The 20,758-nt window shown below is 53.9% G+C and overlaps 1 protein-coding gene across 5 annotated transcripts in view; it reads right to left on the reverse strand.

Annotated features, from left to right (window-relative positions):
- LOC116954182 (zinc finger homeobox protein 3-like) overlaps positions 1–20,758 on the reverse strand; it is a 181,687-nt gene that overhangs the window by 22,876 nt on the left and 138,053 nt on the right. For all 5 annotated transcript variants that reach the window (XM_032974675.2, XM_032974676.2, XM_032974677.2 and 2 more), the window contains one exon: positions 761–847. In XM_032974675.2, coding sequence (XP_032830566.2) covers positions 761–847 — 87 coding nt within the window. The remainder of the gene's footprint in view (positions 1–760; positions 848–20,758) is intronic.

Below are 20,758 nucleotides of genomic sequence, written 5' to 3' on the forward strand. Positions count from 1 at the left end.
TAATAAGCGGTGAAGGAGTTCGATAGTGCAGACAGAAATTGGGGCAAAGATGACCAAGTGAAAGATAGCAAATCGGGCAAATGGTGTACAAACGAATCGGTGTTGCAACGAAATAAAATTCCCCCGACGAAAGTCTGCTCGGGAAAATAACTTGGGAAATCACGCGCGAGGGGTAATGAACGGCGGAAAAGATCGGAAGGAGACGACACAGACGCTGAAGAATTGCGGAGCGGCGATGTGGCCACCCGGCGGTTAAAAATCCGCTCCTGCGATCGCGACGCAGCACGCCGAGATGAGCACGCAGCAATCCATTACTGACAATTCACACCGATTAAATATTCAGCTTTGGGAGGCCTTAACCTAGCAGTGGATAGATGACAGCCTATCGCGACGATGATGAAAAGCCAAATGCCAAGTTTGGACCCAACGGGGGGGGGGGGGGGGGGGTCAAACAAACCTGGACAAATTGACACAGAGCAGACGGCAAAAATTTACCACCAAGAGCAAATAAGTTTAAATCGATTCTTGAATGTAGACGCCCGTTCCGAATCGTGACAAATCATCCAAGTGCGGGGAGAGGAGAGCGATGGGTTATCCCGTGCGCGCGTCGTTAAGAGGCTCGTTATTTTAGGGTTCCGTTAAAATATTACTGTTTATATTTTTTTTGTTTTCCCCCACCGCAACGAAATGGGGTTGTGGGATGCACGGAAAACCAAGGCGAGCCCTAAAATAAAAATAAATAATAAACACGTGTTCTCACCGCTGTCCGGCAGACTCCTCACGTCGGCATGGTGCAGCTGGCCAGACAGGGCGCATGGCGTGACGTCCGCACGCTGCTGAGAATCGTCTGCAAATGCAACACACGGGCAGGCACGGGTGGAGTTAGAAAATGTTTAAAACACACATGTAGAAAAAAATGAAAACAAATCAATGTCGATAATATAAAAAAAAAATGCAACAATCAAAAAAATCCGTACATCTGCACAATTAAAATTTGAAGACCAGCGATTTTTTTTTTTTGGGTACGCACGGAGTGGCTGCAATAACAGGCAGCGCCGGGCGCGCGTGCATTTATACAGCGCCCCCCCCCCCCCCCCACTCCTTCCCCCCCCTGATCGCGTATGGAGAACGGCGAGCAGTCTGAAAGATTTGTAAATGTGGGATGCGATGTCACAGGTGATTCCAAGCGCGGTTGAGCATGAATTGAAAAGTGCAATAACGCGAATGGATTTCTTCTCGCACAACAACAGCAACAAAAAAATAAAACGGGCCGGGGATCGGCGTAAGATGTCACGGCGCTTGGCAGCCTTGCGGAATTAACTATGCCTCCGAGTTAGCTTCATGCATTAATGCGCGCGCGTAGCGCCGTGCACTTTCGCAGCCCTGCAGGCGAAATTCATATTCACAACGCCGGCCGGCCACCGCCGCCACAGCCATCGCGGCACGTCCTCCGCAATATTGCTTTTGTCGTTTAGAAAAATATGCTAGAAGATGCGTGTTATCTTTTATTAACTTTAAATAAATAAAAACAAATTATCGTTTTTTTTTTGTTTGCGGGCGTGTAAAAGAACGAACGCGCGCCCCACGCGATTTGATTTCTTTTCCCAAAACCGCCGCGTGGTTTTTATTGAATAATTGGTTAACTTCCTTACTTAAGCGAACGAGAGAAACGCCGCGTGCGTCCGAGCGGACGAATGTCGCGGAGGTGGAGCGACGAGATCACCGGTTCAAGTGTACGAGTGACACGGGCGGACGGTGGAGGCACTGGGCCGTGATGGGATGATGATGGCGTGCGGAGGCTTTCGTCCCAGTGGTGGACAGACAATAGCTGATGACGACGATGACGATTGGCTGCGTTTACTCGACAGCCGATGTGAGATGTGAAGGATGCGATGGTATTTGCCGCAAAACATTCGGGGACAGGGAAGGGCATCCCGCGGTTTAACAGAGCACAGTGTGGCGACGGTGCGAATTATCACGTCCCTTTCTTTGACAATGTGCCTGTAGGAGACACGGTACAGCAAGTAGGTTTGGGCCAATGTTCTCCCCCTTTGGATGGGGGACTGCTTGGGAGTTACAGGTGTCATAAGGTCCCACACACACACACGCACGCACACGCACGCACGCACACACACGCACGCACGCTCACACACGCACGCTCACACGCACTGGTGTTGTTGACAAATGTATCGAGTCTCTGCGACCGTGTGCAGAGCCAATTAAGGAATTCCTTAGGCAGGTGAACTCCGTTTGTGACTGGCGATGAGCTTGCTGTCGGAGTTGGGTTGGGCAGATTTATTTGCAGGCAGAGAGAGGGTGGCGTGGTGAGGGAGTCCTAAGCCGGTCAAAGATGACTGAACCAAAAAAACAACACATTAAATGGAAGAATAGGCAATACCCCTCTTCTTATTTTTTCGTCACTTTTGATACTAACAAAAATGTCCCAAAGACACATTAAATGTAGTTCCTCACTGAACTGCATCGGTGTGCCTGCCACGCGGAAATCTCATATCCACCAATACGTTAAAAAAACATATATCGAATTCAAAACAAGGAGGGTCCTATCCATGGGACCCTTTTGCCATTCATCAAGATGATTAAAAACAGGAAAGCCATTACCTTTCTGGCATAAATAGGGTCCCACAGATATAACTGCTTAATGCGAGCTACCAATGCCCTGGAGTTGGCATTGTCCTTGTGCTTTTCATCTTTTTGACGTTCGTTGCTCGATAGCACCGGTGAGACAAGGCCGTAAAAAAATAGCTGCAGGTCACTCAGCTTCAAGGATAGTGAACACATCATCAAAGCATATTTGTTTGTACGTTTTACCGCAAGTACGTGTGGTTGGCGCAGACTAAATTGCCTTGTAGTAAAGGCCTCTCTCGTTGGTGTCTGACCACCGAAACGCCCCCCCCCCCCCCCCCCGTATTTATGCCACAAAGGGTGAGTGACAGGCCCGATAAACACGTGCAGAGAGTTACAAACGTCCGTTTTTTTGCCATCACGCTGTTGCCCTTCCCCCGCATCTCCGATTAGCACGGTTGGCTATGTACGGTGCGAAAAGAAGTTTCACGTACGTATATACAAGCGACCACGGCTGGGAATATGGGCCAGAGGAAGCTATGCCGTGCGAGGGCCCCGGATGGAGTTTTTCGCCCTGGAAACAACAACTCATGCCGGTAGCAAAATCGTGATGAAATTGAGGGCACTCAATCAATTTAAATTTTTTTAATGTGTCCATTCTAACGCTGGGCAGAGAGGTGGGCAAAATGCACCAGGGGGGAGACGGAGTGGGGGGAGGAGCGAGCTCAAGAGTTCTGAGGGGCCAGACAGAAAAACAAACACAGACGCGAAAAGTGGCTGTGCTTTCATGTGATACCTGCCGGGCTGCTGCGCGTGGGGGAGGGTGACGCGGGGGGGGGGGGAGAATTATCAAAACACCGCCCGAATTTCTGTTGCAGCTGTGTGCGAGTGCTGCCTTTGTTCGTCTCCTTTCTGTTGCTTTTATAGGGGTGTGGGGTTTTTTTTTTTAAACATATTTTTTTTTCAAAAAATACTCTTCCATTAGCTCGCGCGTGTTTTCCCCTCCCCCCGCCCGCGCACACGGGACGGACGCAAGCGGACCGCCAAACGACGTGTCTTCGTTTCTCTCTTAATATATGGACGTGGAACAACAAATTATAATAATGATGATGATCTATAACGCGCTGCCGATCCAAGAGGCTTCAACATCAATCGAATTCTGCCAACTTTTTGAGAAGAAAGCGGGGGGGGGGGGGGGGCTGGAGGAAGAAGCAAGATTTGTTTTTACTATTGCTGCCACTGCTGAAACATCTTGCAGTCAAACAGCGTCCTGCTTTGCGGGCCTCAAACTTGGACATGTTAATTGTCTTCAGCCGCTAAACAAACACCGCCCGCCCCCCCCCCCCCCCCCCAAACTCGCCCACTCCCACCAACTCCGTGTAGGCATCAGGGCTCAACGACAACAAGACATTTTCACGGAACGTGGTTTTTCTTTTTTTAAAGCCAGAGAAGGAAGAAACACCGCCGCAGCGTATCCCGCACGCAAACCACCCCACCTCCTCGGCGTGTCTCGACTCGCGCGATCGCTCTGAAAACCCACATACCTTGGCGATTGGCACAACTCTTTAATTGGCTCGGCAGGAAAGAGGAGACCCCCCCCCCCTCCCTCTCACCCACTCCAAAGTTCTCGACAAAACAAAACGGTGACTTCGCCGTGCGGACTAAGGCCCCCCCCCGCCACCCACCCCTTCCCCGCGCGAGCTACCGCCGGCCTGCACCGGGAGCGCCTCTTCGTGAGTCGCTTTCCTTCCAAGACGTGTGCCCCCCACCCCCCCCCCCCCGACCGTCCCCACGCGTCTCTCGCACGAGCGGCAACCGCTCCCCCCGTTCACCCGCAACAAACGCGTTCCAGTTGTTCGGCCGGGGGTGCGGGAAGCGGGGGGGGGGAGGTGAGGGGAGGCGTAAAAGACGTGAACGCGCTAAGTTTTTCGACGGATAAGTGTGGACGCACGCAGCCACACACACAAAAAAAAAACGGGGAGCCGGGCGTGGAGAGTCAGATAATGGCTGCGCCTACCCCCACTGGCAGTCACCCGAACCCAACCCCACCAAATCTCCCCCCCCTCCACACCCCATCATCCCCCCACTGCCGTCACCACCGCCCGCTACTGCGGCTTGCCTTGACTCTGAGCCAGACTCTCAGCCAAACTTGGGGTGCGGTGGGGGGTGGTGGTCGGGTGGGTGGGATTGATGTCGCAGATTTCCAGGTCACACCGAGGGTCATGTAACTGGCCCAGCCAATGGAATTATCTGTAAATCTCTTAGCCCGCGACGGATAGCAACAAGCCTTACTATTGGCAAATCACTTAACGCGATCAATTTCTGATTTAAAGACTCCCGGCCCAATGGGAGCCTGGGACAAAGAAGGAAGAGGCGGGGGGGAGAGATGGGAGGGGGGAGGTTACTGCACTCGCTGGACTTGCCACTGACAACTGCACAGGCAGGGTTGCACACACGCCCACATCTATCAACTTGTGCTGACACAACGTAAAACACATACATCAACAGGCCTCACGTTCTCCCTCTCGACGCACACACGTACACAAAACATCGACCGATTATTGCCTCTGCCCCCCCACCGTGATCATTGCTATCCGATTGCAACGGCGTTTGCTCAAGCGAACTAACCGCTTGCGCACCGGCTCCCACCTCATGTGGTCTCATCAGCGGTGTCTTGCTTAACGCAAACGCTGCCCGGTTTTTTTTTTCCCCCTCCGGTATGTCATTTCGTTGGCACCCTCCGTTCTCTACACGATGGGAGGTCGCGCCCCTCGTTCAACGCAAGCAGCGAGAGAGTAGACGAACCCACGATGCCGTGGTCGTTCCTTCAGTTGGGACCGCAGGGGCCCACTCTGTGGCTCGCCTGTGTAACTGCCGCGCGCTGGAAAGTTCAAGTACCGAGCGTCCACATTGCCGCCGGTGAGGTCTAACCGGTGATCTGGCGAGAGCGCTGCTACTGCGTTGGCAGTGGTGCAAAAGCACAGCGAACAAAAAAAATAAATAAATCTCATCTCGACACGTTTGTTAACAACACTGGGCATTAAACGAAAAATGCATAGGTGACATTCGCCCTTCTTAATGTGTCACGAAGTAGGGACCCCGCCCGAAACGTCGCCTATTAAAGCTATGGGGGGGGGGGGGGGGTCGATGCGATATAATTTGTAACCATACGACATGACGCGATATCACGTTGCGTGATTGTGACGGTTGTCACAATCGCGAGTGTCCTCCCCCCCCCCGACCGTTGTAAGATCGTCTTTGTCTCTAGAAATGCTCTGGCCGTGGCTCCAGCGCGGGCAAAAAGGCGACTCGAACATTCTCCCGAGCGCAGTTTGCTCGACGCGCAAGTCTGCCTCCTGAACCATCGCGACGGCACAAACCCTCCAACGGTCATAAACGCCAGAAAACGACGATGACAAATCACCACGGAGCCATCCGGCTCTCAGGAAAACGTTTCCACAGAGCACTGACTTGATGGGTGACGGCCATTTCTCGAGAACTTGATTGGCGATTATCGCGAACTTGAGATATTTGTTTGTTTTGTAATTAATTTTGGGCGTATGTTTTTTTTTCATCATTAGACCTCCTTTGCCAGTGCCAAAATGTAAAATTTTGGTACTGGCAAAGGAGGTCTAATGATGATGTAGATGCTCACCCCGAGCCCTCATTACTTTGATAGCGGCATTGTCTTTGAGCTGTGTGACGCCTTTTGGCGTCATCTGGTCGAGCACCAATTGGGTCGAGGCTCAAAAGAAAGCAGTCCCTTGGTGTGGACCAATCAGTTTCAAGGACAATGCATGATATATTATCATAGTATGTTTTTTTGTTTGCATTATGACTGCAAGGTATTGTGGTTAATGCAGCAACATGAATCCTTGTAAAAAACGTTTCAGTTTTGTTGCCAGAAAAAAGGGGGAAAACCCCTATTATTATATTGTATTTTTTTTTGTTAAACCAGGAAATGAAATCACCGAAGAAAAATGAAACAAGGGTAATCGCGATCCGACGATATCTTTCCCAACGGATGGAACGATCATTGGGGGGTTTCTTACATCGTGCAATAATATCTTGGCATCGGCCGGATCTCTCAGCAAGCCACTCGGTGTCGACGCACGATTTCCAAGGTAATTTCATGTTTCTGTAATTCAATTCATCGTTTGTCCTAGGATCAGTCTAAAAATAAGCAGCTCGAGCAGACTTGTGCGACAAGGAAATCGATTATTTATCACGGATTTATGTCCAGTGCAATATTTCTCACGCATCCACGCGGTTTGTTTTTTGCGCCGATTTTTCGATACGCTCCGTTGAGACAAGTTCTCTTTTTTTATTTTGTCACGCCATTTTTTCGTGACCGTCGCAAATGACGCTCATCCCCCGAGTCTCTCTCATCTCTGGGTGCCTTGAGTTTTCACACCGGTGACACAAAATCAACAACAACAACGTCACGGGCGACGTCGTCATCACAACCCAAGCCCCTTTGCACGCCAACACGAGGCGCCGTGTAAACACGACGGACAGGCTATGAGGATCAGCTGCGCAAAGGTGGAGGAGAGCTTTTTCTCAGGTACAATGCCTCCCCTTTATGCCCACTCCCATTCCGCGTCGGCGCCTCTATTTGACCAGGTGGGGCCACGCGGAGACAATAAGCCTCTTTAAGTAAAGTAGGCCTGGGCCTACACGAAAAAAAGCCACGCGCTTACGCACTTGGGCACGGGTGCTAACATCCTGTGCACGAACCACTAAAACAATTGCGCTCATGTAATTACGATGCAATTAAGGAAGTGGTTGCGATATCTGAACCGGTTCCGGGCCACTCAACCCATCACCCTCTCACTGTTCCGACCAGCACTGACCAGCGCGCTGAAGTATGGGCAAACAACTCCCATAATTGGTCACAGTGTGGGGGGAGGCTCTCATCCAGCAAAGGAATGTTTAAAAAAATGTTCGTAATAATACATTCTGAAGATAAAATGTACATACACACACAAACTTATTTCTCTAGAACTGCTTTTTTGTGTTTAGTTTGCTGTCCTTCCCCCCGCACCTCCGATGAGCACGGTTGGCTACGTACGGTGTGAAAGAAGTGCGTCATACAGCATAAGTATTCATAAGACGTTTTTTGGGTTGGATTGCGTGAATATATAAATGTCGTTAAACCCGCCACCACCCGACACAGCCAACTAGTAAGGGTTGTCCTGAAAAGAGAACGTGGCCAATTCGTCACTAGTACAGCACACCGGTGTGTTGGAAAGCCAAGCCACAACATTTAGAATCCGAGTACGACATTTCGCCAAAAATTACAACTAGCTTCATCAGGCGACAGCCAGATTGACGATGCATGGTCAAGTATGGTCAAATAACCACCACGGCCGCCACTGACGAAACTAAATTACTTTTAATTTTACCAGGTAAGGCCCCACACTGAGCTACGTGGCTCTTTTTTCAGTAGCAACCGGGCTATCACAAATGATAGCTCAACGAAGTGGCTTACAGTGTGGAAATGTTTATAAATGTGGAGGGGAAACACAGGAGGACCTGGAGAAAGATCCACGCGACCACCGGGAGAGAGAGAGAGAGAACACACAAACTCCCAAATATACAGCAGGCATCACGGTCAGGATCGAACCCACGACCTCCTGCATTCCACGCGAGGTAGTTAACATCTCGCCACCGTGGCGTGGGGAGGCCCTCATCCAGCAGTGGACTGACAAAAAGGACTCTGAACGCGTGCGTCTCCATGTAAGGCAGCGCTCAATCGCCGACCTGACGTCGGAAATTGCACATTACCACGATGAGCGGCAGTCCTGCAAATCAAAATAACAGGCTATATTAAAACCCACGTCTCTCTCGACAAAAATACTCCTGGGTCTCAATTACCGGGTCTCCGATTCACTCTCGATGGTTTCTAAATAAGTGCCGGTTATTTTATTGAAAGCCGCCCGTAAAAAAAAAAAAATCGATAACGATGGATGCTAATGTACCGCAGTCAGCAGCCACGTTCGATCCGCTGCTGGATCAAGGCCCTCTCCAACCCAGTCGCCATGAAACAATCTACCGAGCGCCTGCCACACGTGAACCGATTTCATCGCTCCGTCTCCAAGGCGGACGGAACCCTGTGTCAGCCGCTACGTCACGATCCTCGACCATCGGTCACCACCGTCCCTTCTAGCCGTGATGCGTCCCGTCGGGAGCGCACTCACACTCCCAGCCACAGTGTGAACGGGGGGGGGGGGGGGGGCATCTGGAACCTGCGTCATGTCCTCTCATCCACATGCTCCTCTCGTTGCGTCTCTCGGTATGATTCCAAGCGTGCATCTCTCCACGCTTCTCTACTCACAGGGCCACGTTTCTGAACTGGGTATCCAGCGCACCGATTGCAAGAGAAGCGTTATGTCCCGCCGAAATACTTAATCCCGCTCGCAAAAAAAAAAACTTTTATGTACGACCTTTTTGTTTCATCAGACGAGATACATTTTGGACGCAACGAATACATTTATACATTTGCAAAACAAAATAATTCACAGGTGACAGATTATATCTCACTACAGATGGCTATAATTAGGAGGACTAATGTAAAAACAACGCGTAAATCACGGTGCATGACGCACGCTAGGAGGCGTGGCCGTTAGAGCAACGCCAGGAGTGGCCGTTACAGATGAACGCCAGGAGTGGCCGTTACAGATGAACGCCAGGAGTGGCCGTTACAGATGAACGCCAGGAGTGGCCGTTACAGAGGAACGCCAGGAGTGGTCGTTACAGAGGAAAGCCAGGAGTGGCTGCCCTATATGTTGCTGTCGTTACCTGTATTTGCCATTCTTTAAAAAGTTGTAAGCAAATAAGAACACAGATTTGTCACGGTGGAGAGCACAGAGAAGAGAGGGACACAATTGGGAGGATGGTTGGAGGAGGGGGGATAGGGAACCACTAAGGATCATCGTCATCTGGTACCAGCAGAATTATTCCCTGAGAGCGTCAACCTGATCCTAAAACGGCACCTCGCGCCAAATTTATTTATCGAGCCCCCCCTCCTCGCCCCCCCCCCACCCGCAAACCCCCCTCCCCGCCCCCCCTTTTCGTGGCGGAAAGTGGCTGCCGAGCCGGGACGAGCGTGGGAAACGCGGATGCACCGCGTGCCTGTGGCTCTTCGCGCTGGGAAAAAGAAAAAAGAAATCTCGCGGCGCTTGTTATTCATTTAATAAAGGGACTTCTGTCAACTTCAGCAGACTCGGCAGATTAATACGGCCTTCTGTTTCTGTCGACTGTCGCGGGAGAGCGAGAGCGAGAGAGAGCGGGCGGCAGAGAGGGAGAGATGCACACAGAGTTGAGAGAGTGCAAGGGAGGGAGAGAGCTCAGTTGTGAGGAGGTGGTGGAGGAAGAGGAAGGAGATGGTGGGTGGCAAATTGAAGGAGGAGCAGGGGGGAGGTGACAGGGGAGGAGGAGGCGGTGGTGGTGAGGAAGGAGGAGGGTGGCTAAGGGGCGGAGGAAGAGTGGGAGCAGGAGGGAGATAGGAGGAGGAGGTACAGGAGGTGGGGGGAGGGTTGCAAAGGAATATGTAGGAGGAGGAGATGGTAGGTGTCAAATTGGAAGGTGTGTCACAACAATTTCACACTTTCCAATTAATGTACATCTCTCTGTCTCTCCCCCACAGGGTCACCCCCCCCCACACCATACATTAGGAACACACCGCCACACACACTTGCTAAAAAATGCATTACCTTAACCAAACGAGCTCTTTTAATTATTAAAGAGACAAACATCCATCCAACCCGCCTCTGCCGTAGTTTCACAGCTAAGTGCGTGCTGTTAGAGAGCGCCTATTACAGCCGCTATGACAAACGAGGGGGGGGGGGGGTGGGGCACAGTACCACTCCCGGCTGCCTTTGTATCTCCCGGGTGTTGAGGTTCACAACACTGCAGCCCCCCGATACTCAATCAGTCGACTCACCAGGCTGAGCCGACCGCTGAGAGGCCCAGGGCCGGCTGGGGCTTGCAACAACAACGGCAACGGCAGCCATTCGCCGCAAAGCAGACGGCGAGACGTCACCACGTCACCTGTGCCAGGCTAGGTGCACCGCGAGGCCACGTGAAGAGCGTCAAAGGACGCACAACGCACGCGCCAGAGTAAATTGGCGCTGTCAATCATCAAAGCGGTAAAGAGCACCACCACCCGCCACCCCCCCCCCCACCCTGTCTATGCCTCCACTGCACTCGGTCAAAGTGCACGGCGTAGCCAACCCATCCTCCGCCAACCCATCCTCCGCCAACCCATCCTCCGCCAACCCATCCTCCGCCAACCCATCCTCCGCCAACCCATCCTCCGCCAACCCATCCTCCGCCGGAGCCGGGGAACACAGCGGCTGCTCCCTCTCGCTCGCTCGCTCGCTCTCTGGAACGCGTCACAGAGCGCAGCTATTTATTTTATTGCTCGAGCAGAGGAGGGGGAAAAAAATGAACGCGGGCTGTGGAGGTGGGGTGGGTGGGGCGGGGGTTGGAAGTGACTGTTTTTGTTTTGTTTACGTGTTTATTGCGCGTTGCGTGCGCATGTCACGTACGGCACAATGGCCTGCTTTGCACCGGACGGGAATAAGTTATTCGCTCGGGCTTCGTCGACGTTGTCTTCCTCAGCCGCGGTCAATCCGCTGCTGGATGAATGCCGTCAACCACAACTCTCGCGGGTTCCACCACCGCCGCCGCCGCGACGCAACAATTTTGTCGAGCGGCCGCGCGCGAGCGGATCCCGTCGTTCCGTCTCCGCGACGGGGACGTCCCCTCTCGGGCGGGCTCCAACCTACCTCGACTAGCGCTCCGTCGTCGGCCTCGACCACGGGGGGGGGGGGAGGGGGGGGGGTGCCGTCGTCCCTCCAAGCCGCGACGCGTTCAGCCCCGTCCCACCTGCTTCATCTTAACAGTTCGATCGGGGTGTTGCGAACGTGCGATGTACGTTCCCCAATCCACGTGCTCTTCTCAACGAGAGATTTGCGCCAGGGTTTGCGAGTTCTTAAGGACGGCACACGCACAAGCCCCTCTCTCCCCGCTGTTTCCAATTAGCGGCAGGTTTTGCTCTTTCTCAGCAACTGGAAGACGTAATAATATTAATAATAAAATAACATATTTTTAAACCATATGAATAATAAAAATTCCTTTCCCCTCCACCCTCCTGTAAACTCCACCACAGACCCAAGCTACGCCTCACCGGCTTTTCCTGGCTCCACGCCCCCCGCCCCTCCCCACCATAGGAATGTGGAGTTTCCACTGCTGGATGAGGATCTGCTGATGGAGGAGAGTGCCGGCCGATGCCCGCATACGTAGGGAGACTTGAGGGTTTCTTTACGGATTGACGGTATACAATCGCATCACCGACAACACCATAAATTCATCTACACCATCACATCACTACCACCCACACCATAAATTCACCTACCCCATCACAGCGTGGCCCAGAACATCACAGCACCACCCCGCTAACATCCACACCCCCACCCCGACAACCCTCCTACCCCCCCCCCAACACCGCACACCACCACCCCACCCCACCCCATCACGCACTCCTACACACCGCCACCCCACCAACATCCTGACCCATCCACATCGCCGCACCACACCGCCACCCCCACAACGCCCAGTAGGGGACAGCTGCGTGTTATCCGGCGAGTGGGAGTGGGTGACAGGCCGAGCCTAGCGCAAGCGAAACATCAATTTTTCTTGCCTTGCCTCCCTCCCCCTCTCTCCTTGCGTGCGTGCGGGCGCGGGGGTCTAAGCACAAAGGTCAATTTGAGCCAGTGAGCGTTAGCGGGAGGGGAGCGAGCGAGTGAGGGAGGGAGGGAGGGAGCGGAGCACAGTTGTGCGGGCGATGGTGGGGGAAATGTAGTTATGGTCACAGGGAGGTGGGGGGGGCATAAGGGGGAGCTACCCCCCCCCAAAAAAACACAAGTGTGCGTGCACGTGTGACAGTGTGTATGTATGCATAGTGTCGTGGTGAGCACGCTGCGCTACGATGCCGGCGACCCGAGTTCGATTCCCGCTCACGGCCACCACTCGCACCAGTGAACCGGTCCCGAGCCTCCTCTAGTTCGACTCGGCCTCAAATGAGTACTGTTACCTGGTGCGGTGTGTAAACGAGGGAGACAAAGCCGGCCGGCCACTTGGCCAGTCGGCTCGGGCGTGGTCCTGGCCACCCATCCCCCTCGTGTGCCGCTCCGGCCGTCATCGGCGCAACTCGCTAGCAGCACTTGCCCCTAGCAGTCTGTTATGGCTATACGGGGGATCTTTGTCTTTGTCGCTGGCCACAACACCACCCCATGCGCACCGCTCCGGCCTTCAAAGGGTGCCGGCTAACAGGACGTGCCCCCTACAGCCCGCTAAAGGCTACACGTGTGGGGGACGTTTGTCTGTGCGTCTTTACGCATGCGTGACAGGAGTACGTGTGCACCGCACATGTGCGCCTTTACAGCACGTGTAGCAGGCACACACTTTCCAGTACGTGCGTGTGTGTGTTTGTAACTAGGTGGACTCAAATGAGTACCTGGTGCGGTGTGTAAAACATCGGCGCTGGGGAGACAAAGGCGGTTGGGCGTGGTGCTGGCCAACCACCCCCTCTCGTGTGCCATGCCGACCTTCATGTATGTTGAACGTATGTATGTTGGACTTATTTCCCACCGTACATAGACAACCGTGCTAATCGGAGGTGCTGCTCGCCAACGGCACTTGCCCCAAAAGTCTGTGAAGGCTACACGGGGGACCGCCGTCTTTGTCCGTTCGTCAACGTTGCGTTGCGTTATGGCTCCGGGTTTGTGGGTTGACGCTGGCAAAGGGGGAAGGGAATGGCGGGGTATGTGGAGATTGGGTCGCTGGCCGACGAAAGGAGGGGTCGGGGTAGTGTAGTTGGGGAGCGCTCGTGTTAATGGTGAGCGCACTACACTACGAACCTGGCGACCCGAGTTCGATTCCCGCTCACGGCCGATAACAGTGGCGAAAACCTGAATCGGTCCTCGATCTGCCCTAGGCCGACTCAGCCATGAATGAGTATCTTGCTGCAGTGTGTACACATCAGCATTGGGGAGACAAAGGTGGTCGAGCGTGGATGTCGGCCACACCTCCCTGCCCCCCCCCCCCGGTGTGTTGTTCCGGCCTTAATAGGTGCTTGCTAACACCACTTGCCCTAACAGCCTGAAAGAGGCTATAATGGGGGCGGGGGGGACCTTTTGTCTTTGGAGTTTCAGTCGAGTTTGGGGTGTGTTGTGGGCGGGGCGGGGGGCAGGGCGGGTGGGCGAGAAGAAGGGGAGGGGGGTTGTTGGGTTACGGGAGGAATCTCACCACCACCACCAGGGCCGCCGCCCTCTCTGTTGGCTGTCGCTAATTACATTTGCAGACGCCGCCGCGATGGGAAATCAAGTCGGGGGCGACTTTGCATGCAAGCAGTCGCTTTCCACTTGCCCGCTCCCACCACCACCACCACCTCCTCCTCCTCCTCATCGCAAATTCCTTCACAGCCCTCATTGTCGTCTTCGTGGGTTTGTTTTTTTTCCCTCGCCCCCCCCCCCCACCCACCACCCCCACCACACCCCCAAGTTGCCTAATTCGACAGGAGGGCGACAGCTTTGGGGGCTCGGCGTGACCCCCCCCCCCCCAACGCGGGCGAGCGCCGCTCTCTCTTGGCGGCGCGGGGAAAAAGTTTTAAAGTTTTAAAGTTTGCCGCCGTCGTCGCGTCGATGGATACAAATTGGAGATTAGCGGCTATCGCACACGTGTGCTCGAAGACATCGCCGGCGGTATCGGGAAGACGCTTGCAAAACACGCGGCCTTAAATGTCGCCCGACGTGATTAGCGCCATTTCGTAATGCCGTGAAAAATCAGCGAGCGGCGCTAAAAACTAAAACAGTTTTTTCTCTCTTCCCCCCCCCCTCCACACCTCTCCCTCGCTCTCTCCGCTGGAGGGAATTCGTCGCGCGGCTCCGTAATGAGTTCTCGCGCCGGCGGCGACGATTACCGCGCCCGCACCATTCGCTAACTCGCGACGAACGAGCCGGGGGTCGCGAAAACCTTCACGGGACGCGAACGCGCGGGCGGGGGGGGGAGAGGCCGCCGCGGTGTTACCGACGAAGAACGAACGGCGACGGTCGAGTGAGAAGCTGCCGAGAGCCGACCCCGGCCACCGGCCCGCTCCTCTTCGTTAAGACTCACACGGGGGGAGGCCATCATCGCGCCGAGGATGTCGGCGTCAGTGGGACGCTGGGCGCAAACGCCACCGTCGCCTCCCAAAGACAAAGATCCCGCCGTGTAGCCTCAACAGACTGTCGGGGCAAGTGCTGTTAGCGAGCTCCTGTATGCTCAACACGGCACACACGAGGTGGTGGGGTGGCCAGCACCACACCCGGCCGCCTTTGTCTCCCCAGTAGCAATGTTTGCACACCGCACCAGGTACTCATTTTAGGCTGAGTCGACCTAGGGGAGGCCCAGGACCGGTTCAGATGATCGCCACCGGTGTTGGCCGTGAGCGGGAATCGAACCCGGGTCGCCGGGTTCGTGGCGACCCGACTACCGCTCCCCACCCCCACCTCGACACACACCGCCCTTTCAAAGCCACTTCCTCTCCCCTTTTATGTTATCATCATGACTATTATTTTATTATTACTACTACTACTACTATCCACACGCCTGTTTACCCCCAGCAGAGCGTCTCATGACTCCCTTTCAGGAGGGTGCTGCCAAAGTTTTGCAGCGACGATGATCGCTTCGCCGCGCAGTTCCCGACCGAGTCGCTTTGCTCCACCGAGACGCCATGTAAACCACCCACGATGCACTGCACGCGTTGACGCTTCTCCACAGCCATTGTAATCGTATCAACTAACTCCCTTCGCATTACGATGACGTTTGTGTACGTCATCAGTTTTTCTTCACGTACGTCATCGGGACGGAATCGCAACGGAATCGGAAGAAAAAATTAACGAACGTTTTCGGTCCCGAGGCTCCCACAAGGCCACGCGGGAGGGGGCGTGTGGCACAGTTTGGCGCCAGCTATCGTACAGTGCGGTTGTGCCGCTAGTTCTCTGCGTGGAGTACAAGGTCTTTAAAAACAACGCCGCTACTAGGCCTCTGAAAAAAATTAACGCCGAACAGCTCACACATTCTGGGGTTCGGCGGTGAACGGGACTTGCAGACGTCTCGCAATGGGAAGGGGTGAAGTCATGATTCATCCACTGCTGGATTCCTCCTGTCTAATAATAATAATTCACGCAGGCCTCTGCGTCAATCCACTTCTGGATGAAGAAGGCCTTCCTCCTTCCTTCGTTCCTTCTTAACTCACTTCCTACCTTCCTAACTTCCTTCCCACCTACCTTCCATCCAACCTTAGTTCCTAATCTCCGACCTTCCTTCCGCCACTGACGCTGGCCGCGGCCGGGGATTAAACTCGGGCCGCAGCGGCAAAGGAGTTGGAGCTGACCGTCGCGCCAATCGTCGATTTTGTTTTTGTGTTTATCCGAGGCTCAAGCTGGGCCGCTCAACCAAGTCGTTGGGCAGCGTCAGCGTAGAGATTCGCGCGGCGAGCATCCTGGCGAGCGTGGAAAAACGTCCCTCTGGCGTGCGTCTGTTTTAAATCAAAATAAAAAAAAAATCAAACCCCAACCCACCGCCTTCGTTATTAATTTACTCGCTCGCTCACTAATTTATGCCGCCGCCGCCGCGCGTCGGCGTTGTGTCGGTCCGCGGCGACCGAACGCATCCGCGGCTCCGTGCCAAGCGCTCGACTCGCGCCCGCTCGACTGCTCTCTCTCCGTCGCTCTCTCGGTGCCCTCTCTCGTTGCTCTCTCTCTCACTCTACCCCAGCCTTCGCGGACGTCACTGGGTTCTCGTTGGGCACTGGCAGTAAGGGCAGCCCCCCGCGATCTAGTTTTCAATCGTACGCCGCCGACGATCGGACGAAAAAAATCGCCGAGCTGTGACGATGACCGCGAGACTGATGCCACCGAAGGGGCGAACCCGGCGACAGTGGCAGACGTCTGTGAAAAAAAGAGCTTCGCAGCTCATCGGATTCCTGCAGGCGAGATAAATATTCCGATTCTGCATCACGGGTCGTCGAATTACGTGAAACTTTGTTTAGGATTTAAATAAAAACAGCACCCACCCCCCGGTTTGATGTGCCGGCCGCCGCTTCCACGTGCCAACAATGGGGAAGGGCGTCGTTTGGTGAAATTTGCATGATTGGGTTTGACGAAATGGCACGGGCGACCAATATGCTAATGATAAAAAAGTCAGTATTTTTCTGTGTTTTGTTTTCTTAAGCGACGCATCACTGGCGGTGATGGAACTGTTGCGGCATCAAACTGCAGGGGGGCCGCGTGTCCCCCCCCCCCTCCCCCCCCCCCCGTGCAAATTAGCTTGAGATGTAACAATGTCATGACGAAAATTATCAGAATGGAGGGAGCGGCAGTGCAGCGGTTAGTGCACTGTGCTTTGATACGAGGATATCCGAGTTTGATTCCCGGCCGAGGCTAACATCAGTGGCGAATGGCATTCTCTGCAAGTGGTCGGGAGCTTTGTCAGTAAAGGAAACAAATTGAATGTTCAGTTCCTGAATAAGCTCCCACTGCATGCAGCGAAACGTCGGACGCCGTGCCGAACTTGCACGCGGCACAACCCGAACACGCGAAACGCGAAAACCTGCGTAGTCCTAACACACGACCGTCACCGATCTCTGCGCGATCCACCAACCCCTGCTTCCAAAGCCCCGGATTAGCGGACGCGCACTCCTGCCGCGGAGGATAAGCAACGGCAGCTGGGACATCCGCGTGCTAATCGGACGCTTTGTATGCATGTTGAACTTCTTTAGCACCGTACGTAGCCAACCGTGCTGATTGGAGCTACGTATAGTACAGGCTTTTTTGGGTTAGATCGTGTAAATCTAACCCAAAAACACCTGTATTACGGAGCTATGTATGTTGAACTTCTTTCACACCGTACGTAGCCAACCGTTCTAATCTGAGGTGTGTGGGGGGGGGACGACACCAAAACTAAACACAAAAAACTGTTCTAAATAAATGAGTTTTCAATCTAGATTTACACGTCATGACACGTACACGCACGCCTGCCTGTCCGTCTGCCCGCCCGCCCGCCCGCCCGGCCGTTTGATCTCAAAACTTAGACAATCATGAAACTATATGCAAGACTCAAGGAGTAGGCGGGACCATCGAGCTCTTAATTCAGACAGTGGCAGCATTCTCGTTACAATTTTTCTGGTCAACAAAAAAAAACAAATCGTAAAAAATTCTGGCCGCCTTTTCTCTCTCTCTCCCTCGTTTAATTCCAGCGAGGAGAAATGTCCCGTTTTAGTTTTGAGCTTTTGTACGCGCGGTCGCTCATTTAGCTGGCGACGACGAGATACCGCATCACAGCACGACGCTACGACTCAACTGCAAAAACGTATGCCACGGTGGCAAGGAGATGTTAAAACTCCCTCGCCTGGTATGCAGGAGGTCGTGGATTCGATCCCGCCACTGACTCCTGCTGTATATTCGGAGTTTGCGTGTCTCTCTCTCTCTCTCCCCGTGGTCGCGTGGATTTTTCATCCGGGTCCTCCGATTTTTCCCTCCGCATTGAGAATCAACGTTCAGAGTATTTGGCTGCTATGAATGTCCAGGTGATGATAAGCCACTTCTCGTTGAGCTACCATTTGTGATAACAAAGGTCGCTTCTAAAAAATTATCTCAGCAGGCCTGACCTGGTAAAATAAAAATAGTTGATAGCTGAACTCTCGAAAACTATTTGTGGCTCGCGTACATACGTCACTAAAGAATACAAGAAAGGTGATGTGGCCATACGCGTAGGATACTTGCACACAAAGACAAAAATCCCCCATATAGTCATAACAGACTGTTGGGGAAAGTGCATACACGCACACACATATACGCACACACGCCACGGCGTTTAACGATCCCCTGTTTAGCTTTGCAGACCGGGCGAAAATGCTGCCAGAGAGGACCTATTAAGTCTACCAAAAGGCATGGGGCAAGGCATGGGGCAAACACCGGTTCAGTCATCGCTCGCCACTGATGCGAGCCCTGGCCGCAAATCAAACGAGCGTCGTCACATTCAAACAGCGCTCATCACCGTGCCACCACTCCCCCAAACCGAGCAACAACGTAATATAAAGACAAAGATCCCCCGCACAGGCTTTCGAGGAAAGTGTTATTAAGCCAGCACCCCTACGACGGCCGGTACGACACATTAGCGGGTGGGGTGGGGGGGGGCAGCCTCTGTCTCCCGACCGCTGATTTAAAATAAACAAATTTTACTTTTACAGTACACACGGCACACGGAGTACGCATTTAAGGTCGAGTCAACTAAAGAGGGGGGGGGGAGGGAGGAGAGGCCCAAGACCCGTCCGGGAAAACCACCGCCGCTGTCGGCCGCGGCCGCTGGAATCGAACTCGGGTGCCGCGGGGTTCGTGCCAGCGAGCCGCGCTAACCTCCCACGCAGCAGCAGGGCTCTTGCCGTGGCGCATAATATTAACGTGCGCACACATACGCAAGCGTAATGATTAATTCATAAAACTGCTTAAAATCTCCCCCCCCTCCCCCCCCATTTAATGGCGATTAATAACAATCAGCGCTCGCCACGGCAATAAAAGGAAAGCGTTTCTGTTTTTCGTGAGTAGGCGCGCAATTGCTCATAGGGGAATGCTCAATAATTCTTTGGAAGGAGCCCTTGGGGAGGAGAGGTGGGGGGGTGAGAGAGGCTCGAAGCGGAGAGTTGAAGGGGCGGAGGCGCGCAGTTTATTAATCTCCGCTAATTGCCCTCGTATAGTAAACTCATAAAACCGCGTTGCAGCAGCGCCACAACCGCCGGGCCGGCCGCGGCGCCATACAGGTTAATGGCGTTTACACGCCGGGGGTTGTGTGTCATCGGCGCGTTTCGCCCGGGGCGCGCACTATCTCCGAGGTCAGAGCGCCAGGCTGGCAGCGCCGAGATCCCGCGCTTTGAATTACACATTTAATCCGCCTGCGATTAAACCGCCTTCTCAAGCGCGGCGAGATGATGGACTAGGCCCCGTCACGAATGACTGCACAGAAAGAAGAAAAAAAACAACAAAAAACATCGCATTCAGACCGATTCTGCCTTCAATTGGACAAATTCCACATCTCGCGATTGGACGTATCGCGGTTTTACTGCCGTGCGACGGACGCCGCTCTCTGCAGCAGGGCGTGTGGGAATCACGTGGACTGGTGGTCACACGAAGAAGGGGGGTCCCGTCTCCTCGAGGTAGCCCTACGATATCCGCTTACCCCGGGGCCGTCCTCCAACACGGAGGCGCGACACCGCTGCGCGCGAGATCCGATACGGATTCCCCGTGTCACGACGCGACGCTCACGGTGTGATCGGGATAATGATTTAACAAATCGGGGGGGGGGGGGAAATAGCAAAGTTAAAACTGTGGGGGGCATCCCTGAAAAGTCCGGCAGGATTTATTTATCCCGGAGAGACAAGAACAACGAAAAGTTAAACTAAGCGACCACCAACAACTCTAACTTATACAACCAACGAGCCATTTGCTGCATTAATGATCTAGATTCGGGGATAATTATGCAGACGCCTCTAAGGCCGACCAAATGCCAGCATGCCAGCAAGCCAGCCGCTCCACCGAGCGGAGCGTCTCTTCTTTACATGACGCCACTCTCCCAGGCCCGAAAGCCTTCTCCCACATTACTCACAGCCGTGCCAGCAGCCTCTGGGCTTACGCGAGGGCAGCTGTTTATTACAGTTAGCATCTCAAACAAGACAGACGAGGAGGAGGAGGCGGAGGCACATAGTGAGCGAGGAGAAGGAGGAGGATGGGAGAGCAGGGAGTTGTGGCTAAAACCAAACTAGTTTAATGATTAGCTCTCAAATACTTCTCCCGGGCTCTTGTAGCAAAACCCCGTGGGGGTCCGGCAGCGGTTGCATTGCCGCGTACGCGCCTGTAGACCAACAGCCGCCTTGCCAATCAATCCGCTGCTGGATGAGGTTCGTGTAAGGGGGGGGGGGGGGGGTTGCCCGACCACGCTTCGCTGCGCCGTGTCGGCGGAGGCGTCGGAGTACAGCGTGACAACAGATTTAACCGCACCGCCTGCGGCGCAGGCCCCATGGCGGCCTGCAAACGCCCGCTATTCCACGGCGGTCGCACGTCCCAGCGCAGACACG

The sequence above is a fragment of the Petromyzon marinus genome, chromosome 54, assembly GCF_048934315.1.
Source record: "Petromyzon marinus isolate PM22_M1 ecotype Great Lakes invasive population chromosome 54, UKy_Petmar_22M1.pri1.0, whole genome shotgun sequence".
Lineage (NCBI taxonomy): Eukaryota > Metazoa > Chordata > Hyperoartia > Petromyzontiformes > Petromyzontidae > Petromyzon > Petromyzon marinus.